Here is a 21,252-nt window from a genome sequence, read left to right on the forward strand (position 1 = left end):
TTTAAGTTTTTTTGCCCCTAAGTTGTCTCTTACCTTTAACCTTCTGCCATCATACTCACTGCCAGATTATGCTGCTGTGATACAGAAAGCTGAGCAGCCACTTCGATGACCTTTATTAGGCTAACATGGTACCTTGCAAACTAGCTTTGTTTATTTCTGAAAAGTTGTTTTACTTTAGGTTTATGGTTTCTATTTTTTCTCTCCCGATGTGAGTTTGTTTGTATGGGTTTAGACGGATAATGTGATGCTTAATTTTACCTGCTGATCCATGTTTTTTTTCCCCCTCTTATAGGTGCGGATTGAGACGGCTACAACTCTTAAACTCAATATCCTTTTGATAGGCCTATTTGAAAATAAGGATAGTTAACTTCAGCAGCACATGAATTTATCATTCTTTTGAGTGTTATTGTAAACTGACTGCGACCTTGCAAAAGCAAAAGTACAGTGGTTGAGTGTATCTTGGTGAATTGCTTTAACATCTGTCTAACCTAAAGTTTGACTTCTTCTTTAACTCATGATCACCTGTCGATGACTTTGAGTTCCGGACAGAACAATTCCTTCCAGTGAGTACAAGTTTCTGAAATTCAAGTTTTAGAAAACACCAAAAAAAGTTTTTTAGACATCAGTATTTATGTCTGACATTTTAAATTCTGTCTCCCTGTTTAGTATCTTGAGTCCATCTTTGGGCTGCTCTTCCAGTTGTTGCAGCAGGTAACAGAGTGCGACACTAAAATGCAGGTGCTCCATGTCATCTCCTGTGTCATCGAGAGAGTAGGCATCCAGGTAAGATGTTTGATATCAGATAGAAGTTTTCCTTAAGTAATATGCATCTTTATATTACGGCACAATGACATTTACGGTATGAAAAGTTGAGGCAAACTCCAAAGTGTCTTTGAAGGAGCCCTTGTGTTAGACATCTGAAAAGATATATTCTGGCAGTGCTCTTTGAAGTGTAACTCCACAAATTGTACTTATTGACTTGGACTCTGCAGGGGACATGTGAAGCTGTTAAAAAAACATCAAATCACAGATACAAATCACCAGTCACCTTGTACTATACCCACACCACCAAGGTAAAACGGCCATCTGTCTTAAAAGATAAAGCCCAAATCTTGATTCTTTGTAAATCACAAAGCCTCAAGCAGCGCTTGTTCTGATGTCTGCTCTCATTTACAATGAAGATACAGTCTCTCCTCTGCCACTGCAGTGCTTTTGTAACCATATGGATTTGATTTTTTGAGCATCCATTAAGTTGTTTTAATCCATTTAACTGCCAGCCCTCAAAAAAATGACTTTCCTTTTGACCCCCCTACGTTCTATTCAGATCCATTTTAAGTGCCATCCCTTAAATAATTCCTTGACTTAAATCTGTCACAAAAATGGCTTTTATCCTAGCAAACTGTCAATCTGGTTAAGTCTTCCCCCAGTCACTGGTCCTGGCTAAACGTCTAGTGTCACTGGAAGTCCCATTAATATTCTAACCGTTCTCACGAGGGATTTTGAACCCGTAAAGAGTGGCAGCAGTTGAGGAACTAGGCAATGAAACCACGAATATGGGTTGAGTTGAAATGAGCATGATAACAGATATGAGATTTAGCTACTTTTTATGCTGTCAGTCTCACAAATGTCATCCTAGGGTGGTTTTGTGGGTCTGTTTTTCTCACTTTTTATCTTTCTCCTCAAGGCTCCACAGTATTTCTTTCTTTCTTTCTTTTACTGTTCTCTCTGCTCCTAGGTGGCTCCTCATAAAGGTGTAATCGAGCAAAAAATCCCAGTGTGGGGTCTGCAGCTCGGCCACATAGCCACTATAGGGAATAGAAAGGGCTAGCACAAGTCAGTACAAGAAAAGGCAGAATACTTTCTGTAGTTGTTAATTCAGTGCCATTCTCAAATGTCCTGGAGTTGGCTGGCTGCAAAGTAACTGCACCTAAATTGCACAGTGTGCCATCACATTTTGTAATTTCACACAGGAATGACAGTGATGGCATCCACTTAGTCTCTAACTACCCAGATATTTACATGATTTAAACATAAGATTTGATGTAATCTAAGAACGGAAATGGGTATGATACCATTTTGGTATTAGAACAGTGCTTTGTGAAGGAGGAGGATAATGATTGAAGACGGAGAAGTTTTTTCATGAACTGTGCATGTGTCATATCCTCTATAGTTTGGTAAAATGTAATGCCTTTAGCTGCGGTGGAGCTACAGACACTGACAACATGTGTCAACAAAATTAGCTTCCATAAGAGGTTTTTGCAGATTATGAAGTTGACACATTTAATTTTCGCATTGCTGACAAACAGACTTAAAAGAAAAAAAATATTATAAATTTTTACCTACCTGTCTAGTATTTTATTTACTCAGCTTTTCCTCTGAAATGTGTTTTGAAGTGACTGATTTGGGCTTCTAGGGAGGCCAGAGAGGATAAAAGGAAAAGGATCTCAATTTTTCACATAAACAACCCGCCCCCCCCAAAAACTTTCTTATTGGATGGCTGTTTGTTTTTCTTATGCCAAGTTTGTATACAATATTAAGAAAATTTTGAGAGAAAATATTCCCGAGTAGTCTCAAAGTTTGTAGACAGCAGCGAATCAGAATTCACCATTGTCCCTTTTTCTGCTCCCAAATGAGACTTTTAATTTCTGCAAATCCACTGGAGTCTGATGTGAATTGAACAGGAGTTGCAACTGTTGTGAAACCTGCAACTTAAGTTGCAGAGCATTTTCTTTGCTTCTTATTTGCCATCTAATGTGATTCTTTTTCAGATACGGCCCTATGTAGGCTGTCTAGTTCAATACCTGCCTCTGCTCTGGAAGCAATCTGAAGAACACAACATGCTTCGGTGTGCCATATTAACTACACTTATCCAACTGGTACAGGTATGGTGCATCTCAAATTTACAATTTATTATTTTTGCATTAGTCGGTCCAGTTTTTTGCAAATTGAGTATTCACACACTATTCAATTCAAATAAATTGAGTGAATTGACTGATTAGTATGAGGAGTCAAAATGTTAAACAACAAGTTGATCTGTCGTATCAACTTTACAGTGATTAAGTTTATAAGTGTGATTCACAGTTTTCTTAAAAAAACAACAACAGCACACACAAAAAAACAAAAACATCAGGATTGACCAAATTTCAGTTTAGTCGTGAATTTCACAATCCCCAGAGCTTTAATCCTTGTTGTAGGTACACATTCTCAAGATCCTTTCAAAACACTCTTGGCAAAAATCTCAATATTAATATTCAGTGGTCTGTTGTTTAATTTCCCAAAGGACCCCAGGGTCACAGCTGGTGCCTCTTTCAAATAATTAATTACATTTCAACTATGAGCAGAGTCAAAGTCAGAAGATATCCACCTGATTTTGATTATCATTAGAATTAAAGATATCATCAACTAGGAGTTGTGGGCTGTGAGAATTAAGCTGCAGATTGCAAGTATCTGCAACTTAATTTGGAGATATCAGTAATGAGAAACCCCATAAACTTAAATAGTGAGAAGAACATTTGTCCCAAGAAGAATGCTGTTATGGACTGAAGGTGCTTATCTCAGACTTGAATAAGATTTGGACCCCTGTGTGGCTGCATTAGCTCATGGTGGGAAATGAAATGCCTGGTGATACAAACATGTTTCCTCTGGGAGAGTAACAAGAGTACACATCTGGCAAATGAAATGAAAATCTGCAGCTGAAGGGCCTCAGATTATCTAACTGTGTTGCCACATGCTAATTTGTTTTTTTTATTTAATACATGCAGAAAAATGTTAATGTTTAAAAGTTCAAATGTAAGGTACAGGAGACTTACTTGTGTTATTAACCCTTTTGTACCTGGACCTAGTCCTAATGTACCCAGTCCTGTGCCTGCAAAGAACTGAATAGAAGTGTGTATGGATTGTTTGGCTTAGGACCAGCTGGAACTGGCACAACCAACTCATGCCCGTCAGTGATCCAACAGCATAATAGCCGGCGTATTGGCTTACTTGCTTTTAAACTTCAGTTTTGCCTGCAGGAGGGTTTTTTTTTGTTGTAGTTGTTTGTTTGATGGAGAGAGAAGGGTTGCACCATCTGGGGATTGAGAAATTCTGTCTTCGTTTTACACCCACATAAATGTAAGAGATGGCATATTTAGACCAAATTAACGTCATGCTATCAGTAAAACAGTGCTGACAGATCTGAAATGCTACTTTGGATCCTGTCGTCCTTCACACAGATTAATTCCTCTGCTACACGCACGGAGTCATTTTTCAGCACTTCTGAGGACTTTTAAGATGTATTCTAACCATAACCAGTACTTGCCTAATCTTAACAGTTACTTTAAGCTTGCGATAATCCTAACTTTACCACAACCTCATGCTAAGTCAGGCTCTTCGTATTTGATCTTTTTTTATGGGGAGTTGCTTTTTAACTGCATAAAAGGAGCTGACACCCCCAAAGTGGGACTGTGTCCAAGCACTCAGCATCATCAACAGCATCTATCCTCTTCCAAATGATCTTGTGTTCTCTATAAATACACAGAGTGGATGTGTAAAGCTTAAAGTGATAGAGTGCTTTAAAAGGCCATGGTGTCAGATAGCGGTTAAGTTTTCATCAAGAGCAGTTTGTGTGTATGTGTGAAGAAAGATGGAAGTGAGGTATCAAGGGTGAAAAATGCTTCAGAGGGCATAATCCATAATTTAGAACAATCGTGTTTGTTGGCACTATAATTGGTAACTTTGAGTGCTTGACTTGTGTGTTTGTGTGTATTCTGATTTATGTAAGTATTTATTTTTTTGCTTTGTGTGTGTGTTTATGTACTTGTCTAACTGTGCTGACAGTTTTGCTTAAAGGAAGGTTGTCTTTTGCCTTTTATGAAACAAACTTTGAACTGAATTTGGATGACTTTTTTCTTGTCAGTTCAATAACAGTGTTATTGTTTGAAGTCACTCAAACAGTGTATTCACATATATACATATATACACACACGCACACAGAGAGGGCTGTTGACGTTAATGTGATAATAACATGTTGATGCAGACAATGCTGGACAGTTTTCAACTGAGGCGTCTGAACAATCTAAAACAAGGGACAAACTTTCAACAGCCATAGCTACATGGGTGGCTATGTCTTGCAGGCAGTTATATTGTGAGGAAGTATATGCTTAAGTCTACTTTTGGCTTATTTTTTTGAGCACGCAGTACCCTTGAGATTTTTCTGGAGAATATTCTGAGCAGTATTACATAAACATACATGTGACTAAAGCAAGTCTGTTTGTCCACCTCCAAGCTGATATTGAAACGTGAAAAAAATATTGTTACGGTGCATTTAGAAAAGATAAAGAAATCTGTGATTAATTTATGATTAGTCTCGAGCTAACTGTAGGGAATCATGCGATTAATTGCGATTAAATATTTAAACTAACAGCAGAGGGAGAAGGCTGTAGTGATAGATGTATCACTCCCAAGTGCTAACCAACATCTGGAAGAAAGAACATGAGAACCTTGTGATTTTATCAAGGGCTGAGAGAGGAGCTAGAGAAGATGTGGAAGGAGAATGTAATAGTGGTCCTGCGATAATCGGAGCACTCAGGGCAGTGATCCCCAAACTGGACAAATGGCTCCAGCAGATCCCAAGAACCACATCTGAGATTCGTCCAGAAGAACACAGCTTAGGAAAAGCAAAGATAATTCGCAGGACCCTAAAGCTCCCAGGCCTCTGGTAGACGACCCAAGTTTGAAAGATAAAGACTGCAGGGGTTTGCTTTTTGAAACGATGCCAGCTTTAGGTGGTTCAACTAAATATTGACATGTGTGACTTTTTTTGGCCAGGAAAGTGTACGGGGAATCGGCTTTTTTTTTGTTTTATTTTTATTTTTTTTAATAATTTGAAAACGCAAACTCTGTTTCTCTATGATATGTTGAGTGAAGCATTCAGTTTAGCTATTTCAATTATACTATGTGTTGCCAAATTGATATAGTCTATAGCCTGGTTGAAACATTAATCAAATGGTTGGTCATACTCTGGATATGTTGCTGTTGCATTTGACCCAAACACATCTGGAAAAAGGGATGCAGAATCTTTACTAGATGACCAGATTTTACTCCAGAAACACAAACCTCTAACAATCATGTAGAGCTGAATGTGTGTTGAGCTGTGTCCTTTCTTACAGTCAAATCCAGCATTATAGCTGTGGTAATGTACCTTGAAATATGGGTTTGGTTTTAAAGTCTTCATCTTTGCTTCCAGTAGCACTGTTTTATGTCCCCTATTAGTTGAAAGCAGTGTGATACTATTGAGGTCAAAATGACACACTACTCGGTTGCTCATTCCCCTTTTCTGTCTTACAGTATGGCCACATACAGATGTCCAGTGCATTAGTAACAAAGGGCTTGTGAAGTACACTTTGCCAAGAAAAAAATCTCCCAAGGGGAAGTTGCGTCATTTCTTACTCTTGTGTCATCTTAAACGTCATTAAAATCTAAACGACCAAGAAATGACCTCTGACTTAGTTCCAGGACATGCTTTTTTCCCAGAAATCAAACTTAATAGGTCCATAATGTTTTAAAGGGATATAAAGTGAGGATTTTAAAAAATAAATCCATAAACAACTCTTACACCCTCAGGCAAGTATTTTGCAGCCAAAGAAACATTCTGTGCTTACAAAGAGCTTCCTCCCTGTTAACCTGATTCACTGAGGTATGGTCTTTCACTAGTTGCTGGCGAAGGGTGTGTCAGGTTTTGGATAAGCCGATGTGTCTCTATTCCACACCATTCTGCTAAAGTTATCTGCAAGGAAAACCCATTAAACTGAAGCACACAAACTGACTTCCTGTATCTTTGTGTTCTCACAGGGCCTCGGGGCAGAAAGCAAGAACCTGTACCCTTTTCTTCTTCCTGTCATCCAGTTGAGCACTGATGTTTCGCAGCCGCCACATGTGTATTTGCTGGAGGATGGGCTGGAGCTTTGGTATAGAGGCATATGCAGTACACTGACATTTATGACTTGTACACACTCCCATCAGGACACTAGATACTTTGGATATAGTTGTCTTTGTCACTCTATTTCACCGGAGTCCTTTCCTCGTGTTAAACATCAGCCTCATTTACTGACTCTTAATTTTCTTTTTCAAAGGCATCCATTCTTGAGTTAAATGCAGGTGTTTTTAATTCATGCAGCTCAACCACAATCTTAACTTTATCTTAATGTTTGGGAATGTACCATTTTAATGAAGGTGCCTGCTAGTACACTATGTTCACTTTTGAAAATGCATTACCTCCAAAAGGTTCAGTTCAGCAGAAGAGAATTTGTCAGGGTTACCCTATATTGCTCTTTTATCATCCATTTGCTTTTTAACGTCCTACTTAATCTCTCTTTTTCTGTCTGCCGCGCTGGAGAGCTTCACTGTTCAGCATTCAGCATGCCGTGTCTGTCTTGCAGTAGAAACCCTCAGTCTTATATCTATTTTCCTATCTTTTAGTCTACTTGATAAACAGTGGTGCCCTATATATTTGTTTGCTTGGTTTACAGTCGAAATTGGGTTGTTTTGTTGTTGTTTTTTTTGTTTGCTTCTAAGGTTATGTTGTGCTTATAATATCCTGATGATGTGTCAATAACACATTTAGTAAGCTAAAAATGTGAATGAACTGTGTATTCAAACATTTTCCTTTTAGATGCCTAATATTAGTTCTTTTTATATAGACTACAACTTCCATTTCAATTTTCTTAGTGGACTTCATTTATAGCCAAAATTTAGCCATTCGATGTTGCTTTTATGATATTTTTTCTTTTTCTTTGTACACAACCTTCATAATTCCTTGTTTTTCCTCCGTTTTAAATCCCCGTGACCTTCTTTCTCTTCCTGTAATATTTGTCGTGTTGCTGTTTCTCATCCCATGTTCTTTTGCCATCTCTAATCTAATGAACATCTCTTTTGTTACTTCTTGTTTTTTTGCTCTTTCTCTCTCATCTCATTATTTTGCCCTTGTCTGCCTCTCATCATCATGTCATCATGCAGGTTGGTGACTTTGGAGAACAGTCCAGCCATCACTCCAGAGCTGCTCAGAATTTTCCAGAACATGTCAGCTTTGCTAGGTGAGCTCACATGTTTCTTTGTTTGCTGGTTTGCCTGGACTGGTTTATGACCACACACAAACTCCCCAAAATAACTTAATGGCATTTTATATGCAGATCACGTTATTGTTTAGAAAGGAAGCTGTCACAATAATATGAAGAATAATGTGACTATAATGCATTTTAGAGTGGGTTTCCTGTATAATGGTTATATTTATTTGTATATGTGTTGTTATGAAGAGAGAGACAAAAAACATTTCACTCCAGAAATGGTCATAACAGTGATGCAAAATTGCTGCACGATTCCCCCAAAACAAGCCAGTGTTGTCAGATCAAATAGTTGAGAATCACAGAGAATGGGGAAGGTTGATGCAATCCATGACCGTGGACTTAATTTTCATAGTTTCATTACCTCAGGCTATTGTAGCTTGTAAAGATCAGAGTTGTGGCTTTGCAGTTGCCTCAAGGCATCAGAGTCACTACTCTTGGTCTGTAGGCAGCTGCGAGGGGTGGCAGACTGAATAGAACTGGCTGGATGATTTATCACGGGCCCACAGCACTGGGACACACCTCACATGTTCTACTCTGTAGTGGTGTATGTGTGTGGCCTTGCATGCGATGAGGAATAGTATTGATTTAGTGCTTCTGCACATAACGAGTGATATGACCACTAGTGTAGCTTGATTGGCTTGGTGGAGCATTTGATCACTTACAGTGTGGCTGGGGAATCATGAGACAAGAGCAAAGGACTCGGGTTGACAGTTATGGATTGATGTATTAGAGGATGAGGGAATTAAAGAGGATGAGGAAAGGGGAAAGCTTGATAAAACTTGGCATGGAGGTGGTGAATGAAAAGGAATTATTTAAAAGTGATTGCTGGAAAATTCATAAAGAGAAAGTCACATAAAAGAAAGTTTGTGCATTGGAGGAGCGTGGACACAGATGAAAGATAAGAGAAGGCCTTATCTAGTGCTGAACAGAAACAGGAAACCAAGGAGATGAAAACGGCAGGAAAAGGGATGCTTTTTTTTTTTGCAAGGCATCACTGCTAGTTATGTTAAATTTTAGACCAATCACAGAAAATTACAGAGAGGTGGCAGGAAGGTGACAAAAACAACTACTGTTGCCAAGAAACCAAAAAAGAGAAGTGAAAAAGCATACCAAATCCTAGTGATAGAAAAACTGTTTTAAATTCAGATTAAAGTTTGTGGGAAGGAGGTGATCACAATGAGTCCAATCATTCAGGAACATTTTCCTGAACATTATACAGCACAGAAAATGAACTAATAATGCAAATAACATTTATGCACTCGTAGAAGTCTTGACTGTGTGATTGAAAGACGTCAGCCCTGATTGCCTCCACTTGATTGACGACGATCTGTCATATAATCAGCGCGTGCTGATCAGCTGCCATATTACTGGTTTAAGTGGGCTTAATGGGTGTATCGAAGGAGGGAAGACAGACTGGAATATCGATAAGAGGGTGTCAGATTAAAGAACAGCAAAAAATTGAAGGTTTAATGGTGGGAAATGAGAGACAGATACACACGGACAGATAAGGTTGTGTAGAAATGGAGATTGACAGATGCAAGTGGAAACACAAATTCCAGGAGAAAAATTAGCTCAGTCATAAAGGTATATGAGAAAAGGCTGTGATGGTTGTTAGAGAATTGTGGATGAATATGATTGTCATTGTGCAAAATGATTAGATCTTTAGGATGAATGCTGACTTCTGTTTCCTACACAGACACACATACACATATCACCGATCACATCACATGCTCATAGGCTACGTTCACACTGCAGGCGAAAGCGCATCAAATCCGATTTTTTTTGACCCTATGCAACTCATATCCAATCATGGTATGTCAGTGTGAACGGCACAAATCCGATATTTTCAAATCCGATCTGGGTCACTTTCGTATGTGGTACTGAATCCGATACATATCTGATGTTTTAGAAAGCGACTGCTGTTTGAACGGTCATGTCGCATTAAATCCGTCTTTTACGTCACTGACACAAGACAGACGCCAATTATTAGCTCCGGAGAAGACATCGCGAACGCTTCCTGGCCATCCCGTGTAGATGTCAGTGAAACTGTTGGGAAGACAATGTTGGAGAAACGTGAACATTTTATTTGTACTGTATAATCTGCAGATTCTGACAGAAATCTGCAACTATCCTTTGAAGCACCGCTCCTCTAAAACAGCAATAAGGATAATTATTAGGTTGTGTACATTATTATGTAAATAACAAAATAGCTTAAAGCAAAAATTGGGAAACGTAAAGTCCGAAGTCTTTATATTAAGGGCCATCAGTCAAACAATATTGTTTGCTCTGGGTCTAAACAGAGCGCGTTGTGTGTGACATCTTCTTTTGCGCATGCGGGCCGCTTTGAGCGTTCACACTAGAGCGCGTTTGCTGTCCCATTTTATTTGTAGTGTGAACAAGCAGACAAAAAAATCGGATTTGATCAAAAAATCGGAATTGAGCATTAACACCTGCAGTGTGAACGTAGCCATAGACACATCAGGTGAGGAGCTTGCAGCTCCAAGACCCTGGTCCGATCGGCTCCCCTTGCAAGTTAAAATGGATTGAGCTCTGTCTTGCTTTGTTCATGGGAATAAGTCTCTAAACCAGCGCAGCCTGCGAAGCGCAGCCCTAACAATGGTATTCCACATTAGATGAAAGGTTCACTTTCACACATCCATTCAGCACCATTTATCTCCCTAATATGCAGTTTAACTCATAAGGGCTCAAATGTGGGCTACAGCAATTAGTTTCACATTAGGAAATTAATAGTCTATTTAGATAACAAATTGGTTATTAAAGTGATTTTGCAAGAAGAAATGCCATATTATATCATCTATCCATCCTCCCAGTGATCCAACAGCAGCCTCATGTGTTAAAACGCTGAAAACAAATAATAATTCTTTCTCATTAGAGGCTGCAATAGAGAAACAATATCTCTCCCTTAAGAATAGATCTTAATAGATTAAGAATAAATCCTGCTTTGCCAACATCCATCTTGGTCAATATAATGTGACTCATTTTGTGACCCAAATATGCTTATAATTATTCCCATTTTCTGTGTTTACTTCGGAGACCTTGCTCGCCTTTCTGTCAATATTTCGTTCAGTGATGATGAGTGCCACTTTACTCTGGCCATGCCAGACACATTAATGCAAGGAAAAGGAAAAAAGCTTTCACATTTCTGCAGGTACAAGGAAACTGGATTCCATTAGTATTAAAATAAATAAATAAATGAGGGGCAAATGCATTGCTTTTTAAATACAAGTCATGTTTGTATATTCATAAAAAAGATCTGGGCTAAATCTTTGGAGTTTTCTATACGTATGTCTAATATCAAAAAGTGTTGGTAAGTTTCTAATCAATCATCTTTTCATGTTAAACTGTGCTTCTGTATCTAAAATAGATTTAGATTAGGTATTGATTTTGCACATATTAGCTGTTTTACTGTTATGTCATATTAGGACTGATAATTCTTAACACAAGGGCTGTTTAATAGCTCTTATTAAGCTTTCAGCCACATCTCATTGACAACTTCTTTCTTCTTGCATCTGCTATGAGATAAAGGATCCAGTTTTTAGTCTTTCAGTCATGTCACGATTAAGCAATCTGAAATTGTCTTCTCTCTGTTGCTGTCTTTAAAGTCAAGAATGATCAGTGGGCCTCAGTTAGTCAGGCCCTTGTTATCTTAGCTGTTATCAAATTTTCAAAAACTCTTAAAAAGCGCGCTGGTTTTAAGTACTTTGCCATCAGTAGACGTTTTCACTATTGTAGCATTTGTGCATGTGTGCTGCTATTTTAGGCTATGCTTGCTGCTACGTTAATGAGTCGAATAACCCAGATGATAAGACTTTAAAATTACTGCCACTTGTCAGCCCTAAGTACTTTCTCTACAGCTTGTTGCTGTCTCTGATTTTCACAAGAACATAAGACAGTTTCTCCCAAGGTTATGTTTGCATGTTTAAAGCTCATTAATTGCATTCAATGTGCTTGTGAGTGCAAGTGTTAGATAGAAATTTCAAAGCTGCTATGTTCAAAGATGATAGCTCAGAGGTATGATCACAGGTTTGAACAAATCAGGAAACACTTTGAAAAGCTCTGATTTAACGCTGGGAAGAACAAGAAGTTAAATAGAGAAACATTTTTCCTTTAAAACATGCATTTATTTCCATATACCAATGACAAATCTTATACAAGAACTAAACTTGCCTGTGTTTTGTAATCTATCTCTTTCATCAGTCTTCAGCTAGTCATCATCTTTGGCTAGTTTTCACTAGAACATCTGGTGGTTCATTTATTTTGCCCATGGAGAGCAATGGAGGGATGTGGGCCATTGAGATAGTCTGGCTCACTAGGATGTTGGAGCTTGCCAGGTATGTGGCCTGGCCTGCCTGATAAAGAGCCCTGCTCCATCATTGCTGAACTGGAGGAGAAAATTCCCTAATTAGAATGTCAAGAGCCTTGCTTTGGCTAAATTGTTAGACTAGCACTACGCTCTGTATCACTGCCACCACACTCTGAACTAGGACACGTTTCAGCTATGTGTGGTGCTCTGACTTGTGATGATGGAGCACGAGCACAGAAGTTTGTCTCTTCTCTCTTACTGGCGTTACACTGACTAATGTGAGCAAGAAATAGAGATAAGTAGCCATTTTAATGTACTTTACTTTGTCCCTTCAGTGTTGAGAAACTCAGCAGTTCAAAGTTTTGGTCGAAAGGTTCATAGTTTTGGTCGGAAACAAAGACATTAGTGTTGTATTAATTAAAAATAAATAAATAAAAATAGATATAAAACAGAAAATCACAAAATGTAGAGATCTTTAAAAAACAGTGATTGCTTATTTTCTCATAACAAGAGATATGGAAGTCATGTGTAGCTCTTGTAGCCATATATGCTAATTTTCCACAAGCTTTTTGTTATTTTAGCCTGTGTCTTCAAATAGCTTTATTTTGGTCCAAATGGTCATCCAAAATTCTACGATGAGGCGTTGCAGTGTTTGCTTTTTGCCATTTCCTAATAGCTACAAAGATCCTGGGTTCACAGAAAGGTCTCGGCCATCTGAGGTCTTTCTGTGTGGACTCTGAATCGTTCCTGTGTAGGTTGTCTCTAGATGCTCCGATTTTATCCCACAGTCTAAAAACATGCATGTATTTAGTAATTCTAAACTGGCCGTAGGTCTTAATGTGAGCATGAATGTTTCTGTCTCTCTGTGTTAGCCCTGTGATAGACTTGGTGTACCCTGTGTCCCTTTCTGTGACAGCCTGGATAGGCTCCAGCTCCCTTGCAAACCTAAATTGGATAAACAGTAAAGAAAATAGATGGTTGCATTGAATTCTAAGATGATGAATGTTCAGTTATATCAGTGGTTCCCAAACTTTTTTGCTAGGTCCCCCTTTGTTTTACAAGAAAACGCACAAACACATCCTCCAACCACACACACCCATATTTTGCTCCATTGCGGTTTATTTCACACCTCAAACATTTAGTAAACAATTAAGCAAATACAAGTAATCTGCAATAAATGACAGGTAGTAAGAAAATAAACTACTAACTCTTTTACGCTACGTCCACACCTACATGGGTATTTTTGAAAACGCAGCTGTTTCGTCCACACGTAAACGGTGCTTCGAATCATCGAAAATGGAGATTTTATAAAACTCATTTTTTGCGTTTACGTGTGGACGAGGAATACAGAGTTCGTCACGCAACATCAAAGGTATGTGCCTTTTTTCACGTCACGCTGTGCGCCACGTTATTGTTTACATGAGATGAATTGCAGAATGGCAGATAGAGACAATACTGTTTCTGTTCATCTGACTATCTGCAGGTTTTACACGCTTACATACACACTCGCAGTTACTGTCCCTCCATTTACAAAGGCAGAGGCGTCACGCTGTGATTATTTTACTGTAGTTGTTTTTTTCCTGTGTAATAATATTCAACATTGCTATCAATACATTTTTCAAAAAATGCCTCTCTGTGCAAAATGGGTTTAAAAACATAAACAACTGTGGGATACTGTTTGTCCGTGATTTGAACCGGGGGAACAAATTGTGGCACGATCAGCCTGATATTATTTGTATCCCGCTGTAACTTTACTGTATAAAGAGCTAACATCTCCAAAATGTCACCAGTAGTTAGTCATTACAAGTGTTTGTGAACTAAAAATCAAGAATGTGGGATACTGTTTGTCCGTGATTTGAAGGGCAGATATGCTTCACTATGTTTTCTAGTCTTTGGCTTAGAATGAAGTTGGTTTGGAAACATATTCAGCGATGCTTCATCTCTTGCTTTGCGTTTCTGTGGGCGCCCCGTGCTAGCAGTGTCCAAGCGTTTGGTTCCCCCCCCCCCCCCCCCCCACACACACACACACACACACACACACACACACACACACACACACACACACACACTTACTTTGGGAAGGTCTGAGTTATATAAAGCAAAAAATCTGCAAATACTCAGCTTTAGGATGCTACTACCAGCATATATTTAAAACATTCCCAGATGAGTGACTGGTAATCAAACTAGTAGTGTCAGTACAATATTAGCCTGCCTCCTGGTTGATAAATTGAAACAGAACTGCTTTATGACCTTGCTGAAGTAATAACACACTGCTGCACACAGTCAAGTCAGAGACTCTGACGGATGAAAGATCTGTTTGCACTTGATAAGTGTTAGCTCACCGTTGTGGGCATTTTGTGCTTGTACAAGGTGATGGATGGCCAGCAGTAAGCATAAAAAGGGGTAATGGCACCAACCAGTTCCCCACATTTGCCTTCTATCATTCTGAAAATTTTGATGAAAGAAAGTCAATTTAGCCTTAAAATGAAAAAGACATGTTATATTAAAGTCTCGGGTGTGTTGTTAAAACCTAGCTGGTAATGGCTTAAAAGTTCCTTTCTTGGCTGTTAGGCACTAACCATTAGTGTAGTTATTCTGTTTGGACACCAATATACAGTTATTGTTACCGACTGACTCCTCCCTACACTCATATTTTGATTATATTAATATGGTAATAAATTTTTCCTAAGTATGTTGGTTTGCACTGTTGTCCACAGCAAGGTCCTGGGTTTGAATCCACCATCTGGCTGGGGCCTTTATTTGTGGAGTTTGATTATCTCCATGTCTGCGTGGGTTCTCTCTGTGTACCCACACTTCTTCCCACAGTCCAAAGATGTGCACTTAGTGGTGTTAGGTTAAGTATTGGTTCTAAATTAAGTATGAATGTGGCACGATCTGATATCCTCGTGTCGGTGTTGTTCCCACATCATCATAATAAATGTTGTTCCAGGTTCAACATTGCAAGTGACCAATCACATTGTTGTGACATCATACTTTTGCGACTTTGGAAAAAAACACCTTAAAAAAAGAATCTAATTAACGTGCGAGAAACCGCCTCTGTCCGCCGATCCAGCAATTTGAATTCTTTTCATTTCAGGATACTATTCTTTAATAAACGGTAAGCATTATACATATTGTCCTTGCAACATTGGAATGTCATGAATGTATGGCTTGGCTTGCAAAAGTATGGCGTGACAACAATGTGATTGGTCACTTGCAATGTTGAACCTGGAACAACATTTATTATGATGATGTGGGAACAACACTGACACGAGGATATTAGATCCATGAATGTGAGTGTGAACGGTTGTCTGTTTCTCTGTGTTAGCCTTGTGACAGTCTGGCATCATAACCATGGTGAACCCTACCTCTCTCTGTACAGTAGCTCGAGTAGTTTCCAACCCCGCCCCCCAACCAGCCTGAATCGGATAAGCGGAAAAGAACAGATAGATGGACACAGTAAACAAAGATGAAAGTGAATTTCACTGGTATCATTTTTTTCCAACATATTCTATAGATATATCATTGTCTGTGGGGTTTGTTTGTTTGTTTTGTTTTTTGTTGGGGGTTTTTTTTTTGGGGGGGCACAATTATCCAGTGTCATCATAGCTGTTGTGCAAAAATATTGGCCAGGCACAGCCACAAACGAATCAAGCAATCCTGCTAAGGGCTTATGAAAGTACTCTGAGGGAATTGCTAACATTTCTCATAATGTAGACTCACAGTTAACTGCCCTGTTAATGTGTTTCCTGGATCAATCTGAACAACCCCATTAGATGACAAGCTCTTTATTACAGGTTTCCTAACTGTAAGTAATGGCTTTGATTATAGCTATCACATACGTTGGAAATATTTGGCCTTATTTGATGCATCAATAGAGGAAACGGTAACATCTTATCATCTTTTCTTCCATTCTGATATCATACTCCACAAGGGCTCTTCTTACAGTCTAATAACTTCAGATATACTATCCATGTTTAACCTTGAGTTCCTCATGCATTAACCAGTGTGAGATGTTTGAGACTTTGTTTGCTGGCTATAGAGCTTGGAGAGCGCTTCTCATACGTTCACCTTGGAATATTTCGGAGCATTAACAAGGTCTAGTATTTATTAACACTTTGAAATAACAGAGATATCATGACTTGTCACTTTTCTGTGAAGTTTTATGCATTTGAAGGCTGTTAAACCCCCGAGCCTAGGGCTTTACTGATCTCCAACTTTTTGTAGCTGGCTGACTAGAATGAGCCCAACAAACATTATCTGTCCTTGTTGCGCTTCATTGCAGATTTTGGCACAGCTTTTTTGCTATCTGTTCACTTTCCTTACTTTGCAAACATTTTCACCCTAATCACAGATTATAAACTGAAAATTGTGGAATAGTGGAATTGTGGAATATGACCACGTTTTAGAAGTACCCAGCAACCATTAGTGGTACTTCAGGGACTGTTATCGCAGTCAGATGTGAGTCTCATTTCCCAGCTAATGTTGATAACTGAAGCGGATTTTGCAGCATATGCCCAGGGCTATGAAGGATGTACTCACTAAAGCTTAATCAGTGCTTTAGCATCTGTTTTTGTGACTATTTGATTATGACGGTGTGTGCGTGGAGGGGGTGATTGTGTCCTCCCTTCCCACATCTTTGTTAAAATTTAATTGCTTTTATAGTGTTTGGCAAAACAGCCTATTCTGATTTAGACTAATTTGTATTCCTTAGGCTTTTCTAATATTTTGTCCATGGGCATTTCTATGCATGGAAGGAGAAAATATTAAAATAATTTCTCTATAATTCAATTGCATTGCAAATCTGACTAATTAATAAAAAAAGTTTCCTTGTGCCCAGCTGTGTGTTCTGCACTTTTGGTGAGCGCTTTGCTGGAAACCTGAGGAAGTGCATTGTCCTCTTCAAAAACATTTGAAAGAGTATTTTTTACCCCTTAGCTGTAAAAGGCTGATGGGATAGTGGCGTCATCCTATCGAACAGGCGGCCTTCATCATGGACACCTAAGTTTGTGAATGTGATAACTTGAGAACGAAGTAACGTAGGAGTTTGAAACTAATAGTATAGGTGTATCTCCTATGTCTCAGACTAGTTCCGATCTCACTGACCTTGACCATGACTCAGAGGTAGGGATGGGTATCGAAAACCGGTTCTTGTTGAGAACCGGTTCCCGCTGTTTCAATTCCTTGGAATTGTTTGCCATTTTTGCAAACGATTCCCTTATCGATTCCAGTCGCCCCGAATGACGTCACCACGTTGCGGAGCATCATTTACCTGGCAGGAAACATGGCGGCTCAAACGCTCAAAAGTTTGGTTATACTTTACGAGAACGGATGACAACAGGGCAACTTGCAATACTTGAAAAGTAGATATTTCATTTAAGGGAGGAAACACTACGAATATGCAAAAGCATTTGCTCACAAAACACACGATAACCTTAAATGAATGTCATGTTTTTAAGTCCGCTCCAGACTCGTGAATCTCAGCAGCGGCGGTAACGTTTGCACGTCCTCTCCCGTTAATGCGGCAGGTAAATAATCAACTAACAGTGCATATTATGTTAGCGCGATCTGCCTTATTACAAAACCTGCCATTACTGTGCATTTAGGTGACCATGATGAGAGAGACAGACAGTCTGGCTGGCTCAGATGCTGGCAGTTCTCGCTGCAGTCTACCGGTAGCGTCTCCTTTCAGGCCAGGATAGACGAATGTCACCGAGCAGTGACTAAGTTTGTGATAAAAGGCTTGCACCCATTTGCCACAGCAGATGCCCCCGATTTTCGGTAAGTGAATGTGTTTAATTGTGGGCAGGGACATTACTGGATATTCTTGTGTAATTGCTACAGAATAATTTATGTTATACTTTGTTATTGCTACAGAAGAATTTTTTTTTTTTATTATTTTACATTTACAATTTTTTTTTCCTGGGGACCCTGTGACACCCTATTGAAGAGCCGTAGGCTGTGGAAATCTTAAGATATCACTGTTGGGTTTGTAAGGCCACGTTACTCCTAAATTTCTATCTTCTTCAAAGAGAAGATATAAAACAAAGTTCTAAGCTAATCGAACTTAGTGTTCTCCTTTTTAAAAAGAATCGATAAAGAATCGAATCGTTAAACAGAATCGAAAATGGAATCGGAATCGTGAAAATCTTATCAATACCCATCCCTACTCAGAGGTCAAGTTTTCTGAAAATCTTTGGAACGGGATAAGTCCAGAAGGAAGTCACCTAGGATTTTCAAATTGATACCATAGGTCTACCTGCTAGAAGGCTGAGGGCTACCACTGGTTACTATCAACTGCAGACATTTTTTTATTGTTCATTTGGAACCTGAGTGTTTATTTCCAGACCATCATAATTGTGCTTTCTGGATTGCACTTTTTATATCTCACAACATTGAACCCAGGAGAGAACAACAAAGGTAGAGAATAGCATTTATCGGGCTGTTGTGTTGATGTAAAAAGAAGCCGATATGTTGAAGCTGAGTCACACTAAATCCTCCATCCTTTTGTTCCTGTCGTATTAGTGTCACACCGAAATTGTCTGGGGATGCTGTGTGGAGATGGAAGTGAATTTACTTCCAATAACCAGAAAGATGCAGTGTTATTTTTGTCAGGCTGTTTGTATTCATACATGGACACTGGGGGTGGCTTGGGTTCATTTGCAATCGTGAGGGATGTGAATGATGAAAGTCTTATCAAGTCCAGGCCTTGGTACTCTGGGCTGCCCAGAATAAGAATTAAATTATTTGTTTATTTTTTCTTTTAATATTAATTTGTGTGTTTTCCTCTTATGTTGATAGCTACACAAAACTCTTCTTCAAAGGGTATTACCAGAATACACATCTTATCAGCTTGACATGGCAGGAGTGCTTGTGGTGGTTTCATTATGGAGGGACAGGGACTGGAGAGATGTCACAAGCATTTATTCACCTCTTATTTTGCCTTTGGCATTAATGCAGCATGTGTAACTGTGCTTGCAGGTAAGATTAAGTATTTTTGAGTGTACTCATATGGTGTCACTGAAGTGTGATAATGGGGGAGACAGTATTTTCACAGGCATAGAAAAAAGAACAGTCTACTCTTTGTTTATATTAGAACTAGACTGTTTAGAAGAAATAGTTTTTCATCAATTCGATCGATTTTATTTTCCCTGGACTGCCTCAAAGAGATTCTGGCAAACCATCAGGCGACTCAGGAGAGGAAAGCGTTGCTCTACCTGCACTGTGTATAGTGCAGATGGAGCGCTGCTGACTTCAACTGAGGACATTGTCAGGTGGTGAAAAGAGTACTTCGAGGATCTCCTTAATCCTACTGACATGTCTTCCGTAGAAGAGTCTGGGGTAGAGTGGGGAGACTTGTCTATATCCGGGAGTGAGGTCATTGAAGCAGTTTAACAACTCCTTAGTGGCAGATCTCCTGGGTTGGATGAGGTTCGTGCCTGTACAATATTGTGTGAAGATCAGGGCCGGTACTTCTAGATTGACAGACCGAGATGGTGGGTCCCATCTTCAAGAAAAGGTTCGGAGGGTGTGCTCCAAGTATAGGGGGATCACACTCCTCCGCCCCCCTGGGAAAGTCTATGCCAGGGTGGTGGAAAGGAGTCCGTCCGTTAGTAGTACCTCTGATACAGGAGGAACAATGTGGTTATTCTGTCCATAATTTTGATGGACAGAATTTCTAGGTGTAGCCAAGTGGCAGAAGGCTTCCACTTGGGTGGTCTCAGAATTTCATCTCTGCTTTTTGCAGATTATGTGCTTCTGTTAGCTTCATCAGGTGACTGCCTCCAGCTCCCAATGGAGTGTTTCGCAGCTGAGTGTGAATGACAATCAGCACCTCCAAATCAGAGGCCATGGTCCTCAGCTGGAAAAGGGTGGAGTCCTGACTCTGGGTCAGGGACGTGTTCCTGCCCCAAGTGAAGGAGTTTAAGTATCTTGGGGTCTTGTTTACGAGTGAGGGGAGAAGGGAGCGGGAGATTGGCAGATGGATTGGTGCTGGACGCTGTTATGAATATGACTGTTTGATTGCCTGCTAGGTGGCGCCTCCACGGCGTAGTGAGATAATTACACCTCTGGACTGACTAATATAGGTTTGCTTGTTGGCACACACCTCCCAAGAAGTTTGTACTTTTTGATGTCTGAAATGAGTCTGTTACTAATTAGCATTGATTAGCAAATATCTGTATATCTTCATTTCACTTGTACAGTTTGTTGATGAAGCTCAACAACCAATCTAGTTAGGGTAGAATACTCAGTCATCTTCATCACTTCTGGTTCCAAAAAAATAAATTTAAAAAATGGCAGCAACAAAATTTGGAGCACAAAATGAATGAGTGATGTCATGGTGTCTGTGTCCTTCTTTCATATTGTAAATGTTCTGATGACAGACCCATGCATATGTTTATTTAAATGATAATGATTTCTTTTTGGCAACTAAAATATGCGTGCTGCTGATCATGATCACGGCTTGGTGATCCTGTCTGCTTGGAGGTCATATCTACTGGCAGAACCTTGTACAGTCCCACTTCAAAGACAGTTTAGTAAAACAGTTAATATTTTTTTAAAAAAAAACCTGTAAGAAATATATGAAATAATTTTACTAAGTTTCCTGAAAAATTTCCTGCCCTGTGTTGTGTGCATTTCAAATTTGAATTATCTGTGTGGGTATTTTGGTCCTTCCAGTATCATGTAGCTCACTCAATTAAGATTTTAGGTAAGCATAACTTGAGGTACTATCTTATCAGAAAGTACACATTTAAGAAGAGGAATGAAATGCAAGTAATAAACAGCTAAAGTAATATAAAAAGCCCCGACTCTGATCAAACAGAA

General features: G+C 39.2%; 1 protein-coding gene across 1 annotated transcript in view; it reads left to right on the forward strand.

The window, feature by feature from the left end:
- The window catches only part of ipo11 (importin 11), a 119,577-nt gene that overhangs the window by 61,488 nt on the left and 36,837 nt on the right, over nucleotides 1–21,252 (forward strand). Inside the window, exons 17-22 of the mRNA XM_084947468.1 lie at nucleotides 293–326; nucleotides 523–563; nucleotides 667–783; nucleotides 2,769–2,882; nucleotides 6,832–6,947; nucleotides 7,996–8,072. Coding sequence (XP_084803594.1) covers nucleotides 293–326; nucleotides 523–563; nucleotides 667–783; nucleotides 2,769–2,882; nucleotides 6,832–6,947; nucleotides 7,996–8,072 — 499 coding nt within the window. The remainder of the gene's footprint in view (nucleotides 1–292; nucleotides 327–522; nucleotides 564–666; nucleotides 784–2,768; nucleotides 2,883–6,831; nucleotides 6,948–7,995; nucleotides 8,073–21,252) is intronic.

The sequence above is a fragment of the Perissodus microlepis genome, chromosome 12 (assembly GCF_051167445.1).
Source record: "Perissodus microlepis isolate ML-2025 ecotype Zambia chromosome 12, ASM5116744v1, whole genome shotgun sequence".
In the NCBI taxonomy this organism is placed as follows: Eukaryota; Metazoa; Chordata; class Actinopteri; order Cichliformes; family Cichlidae; genus Perissodus; species Perissodus microlepis.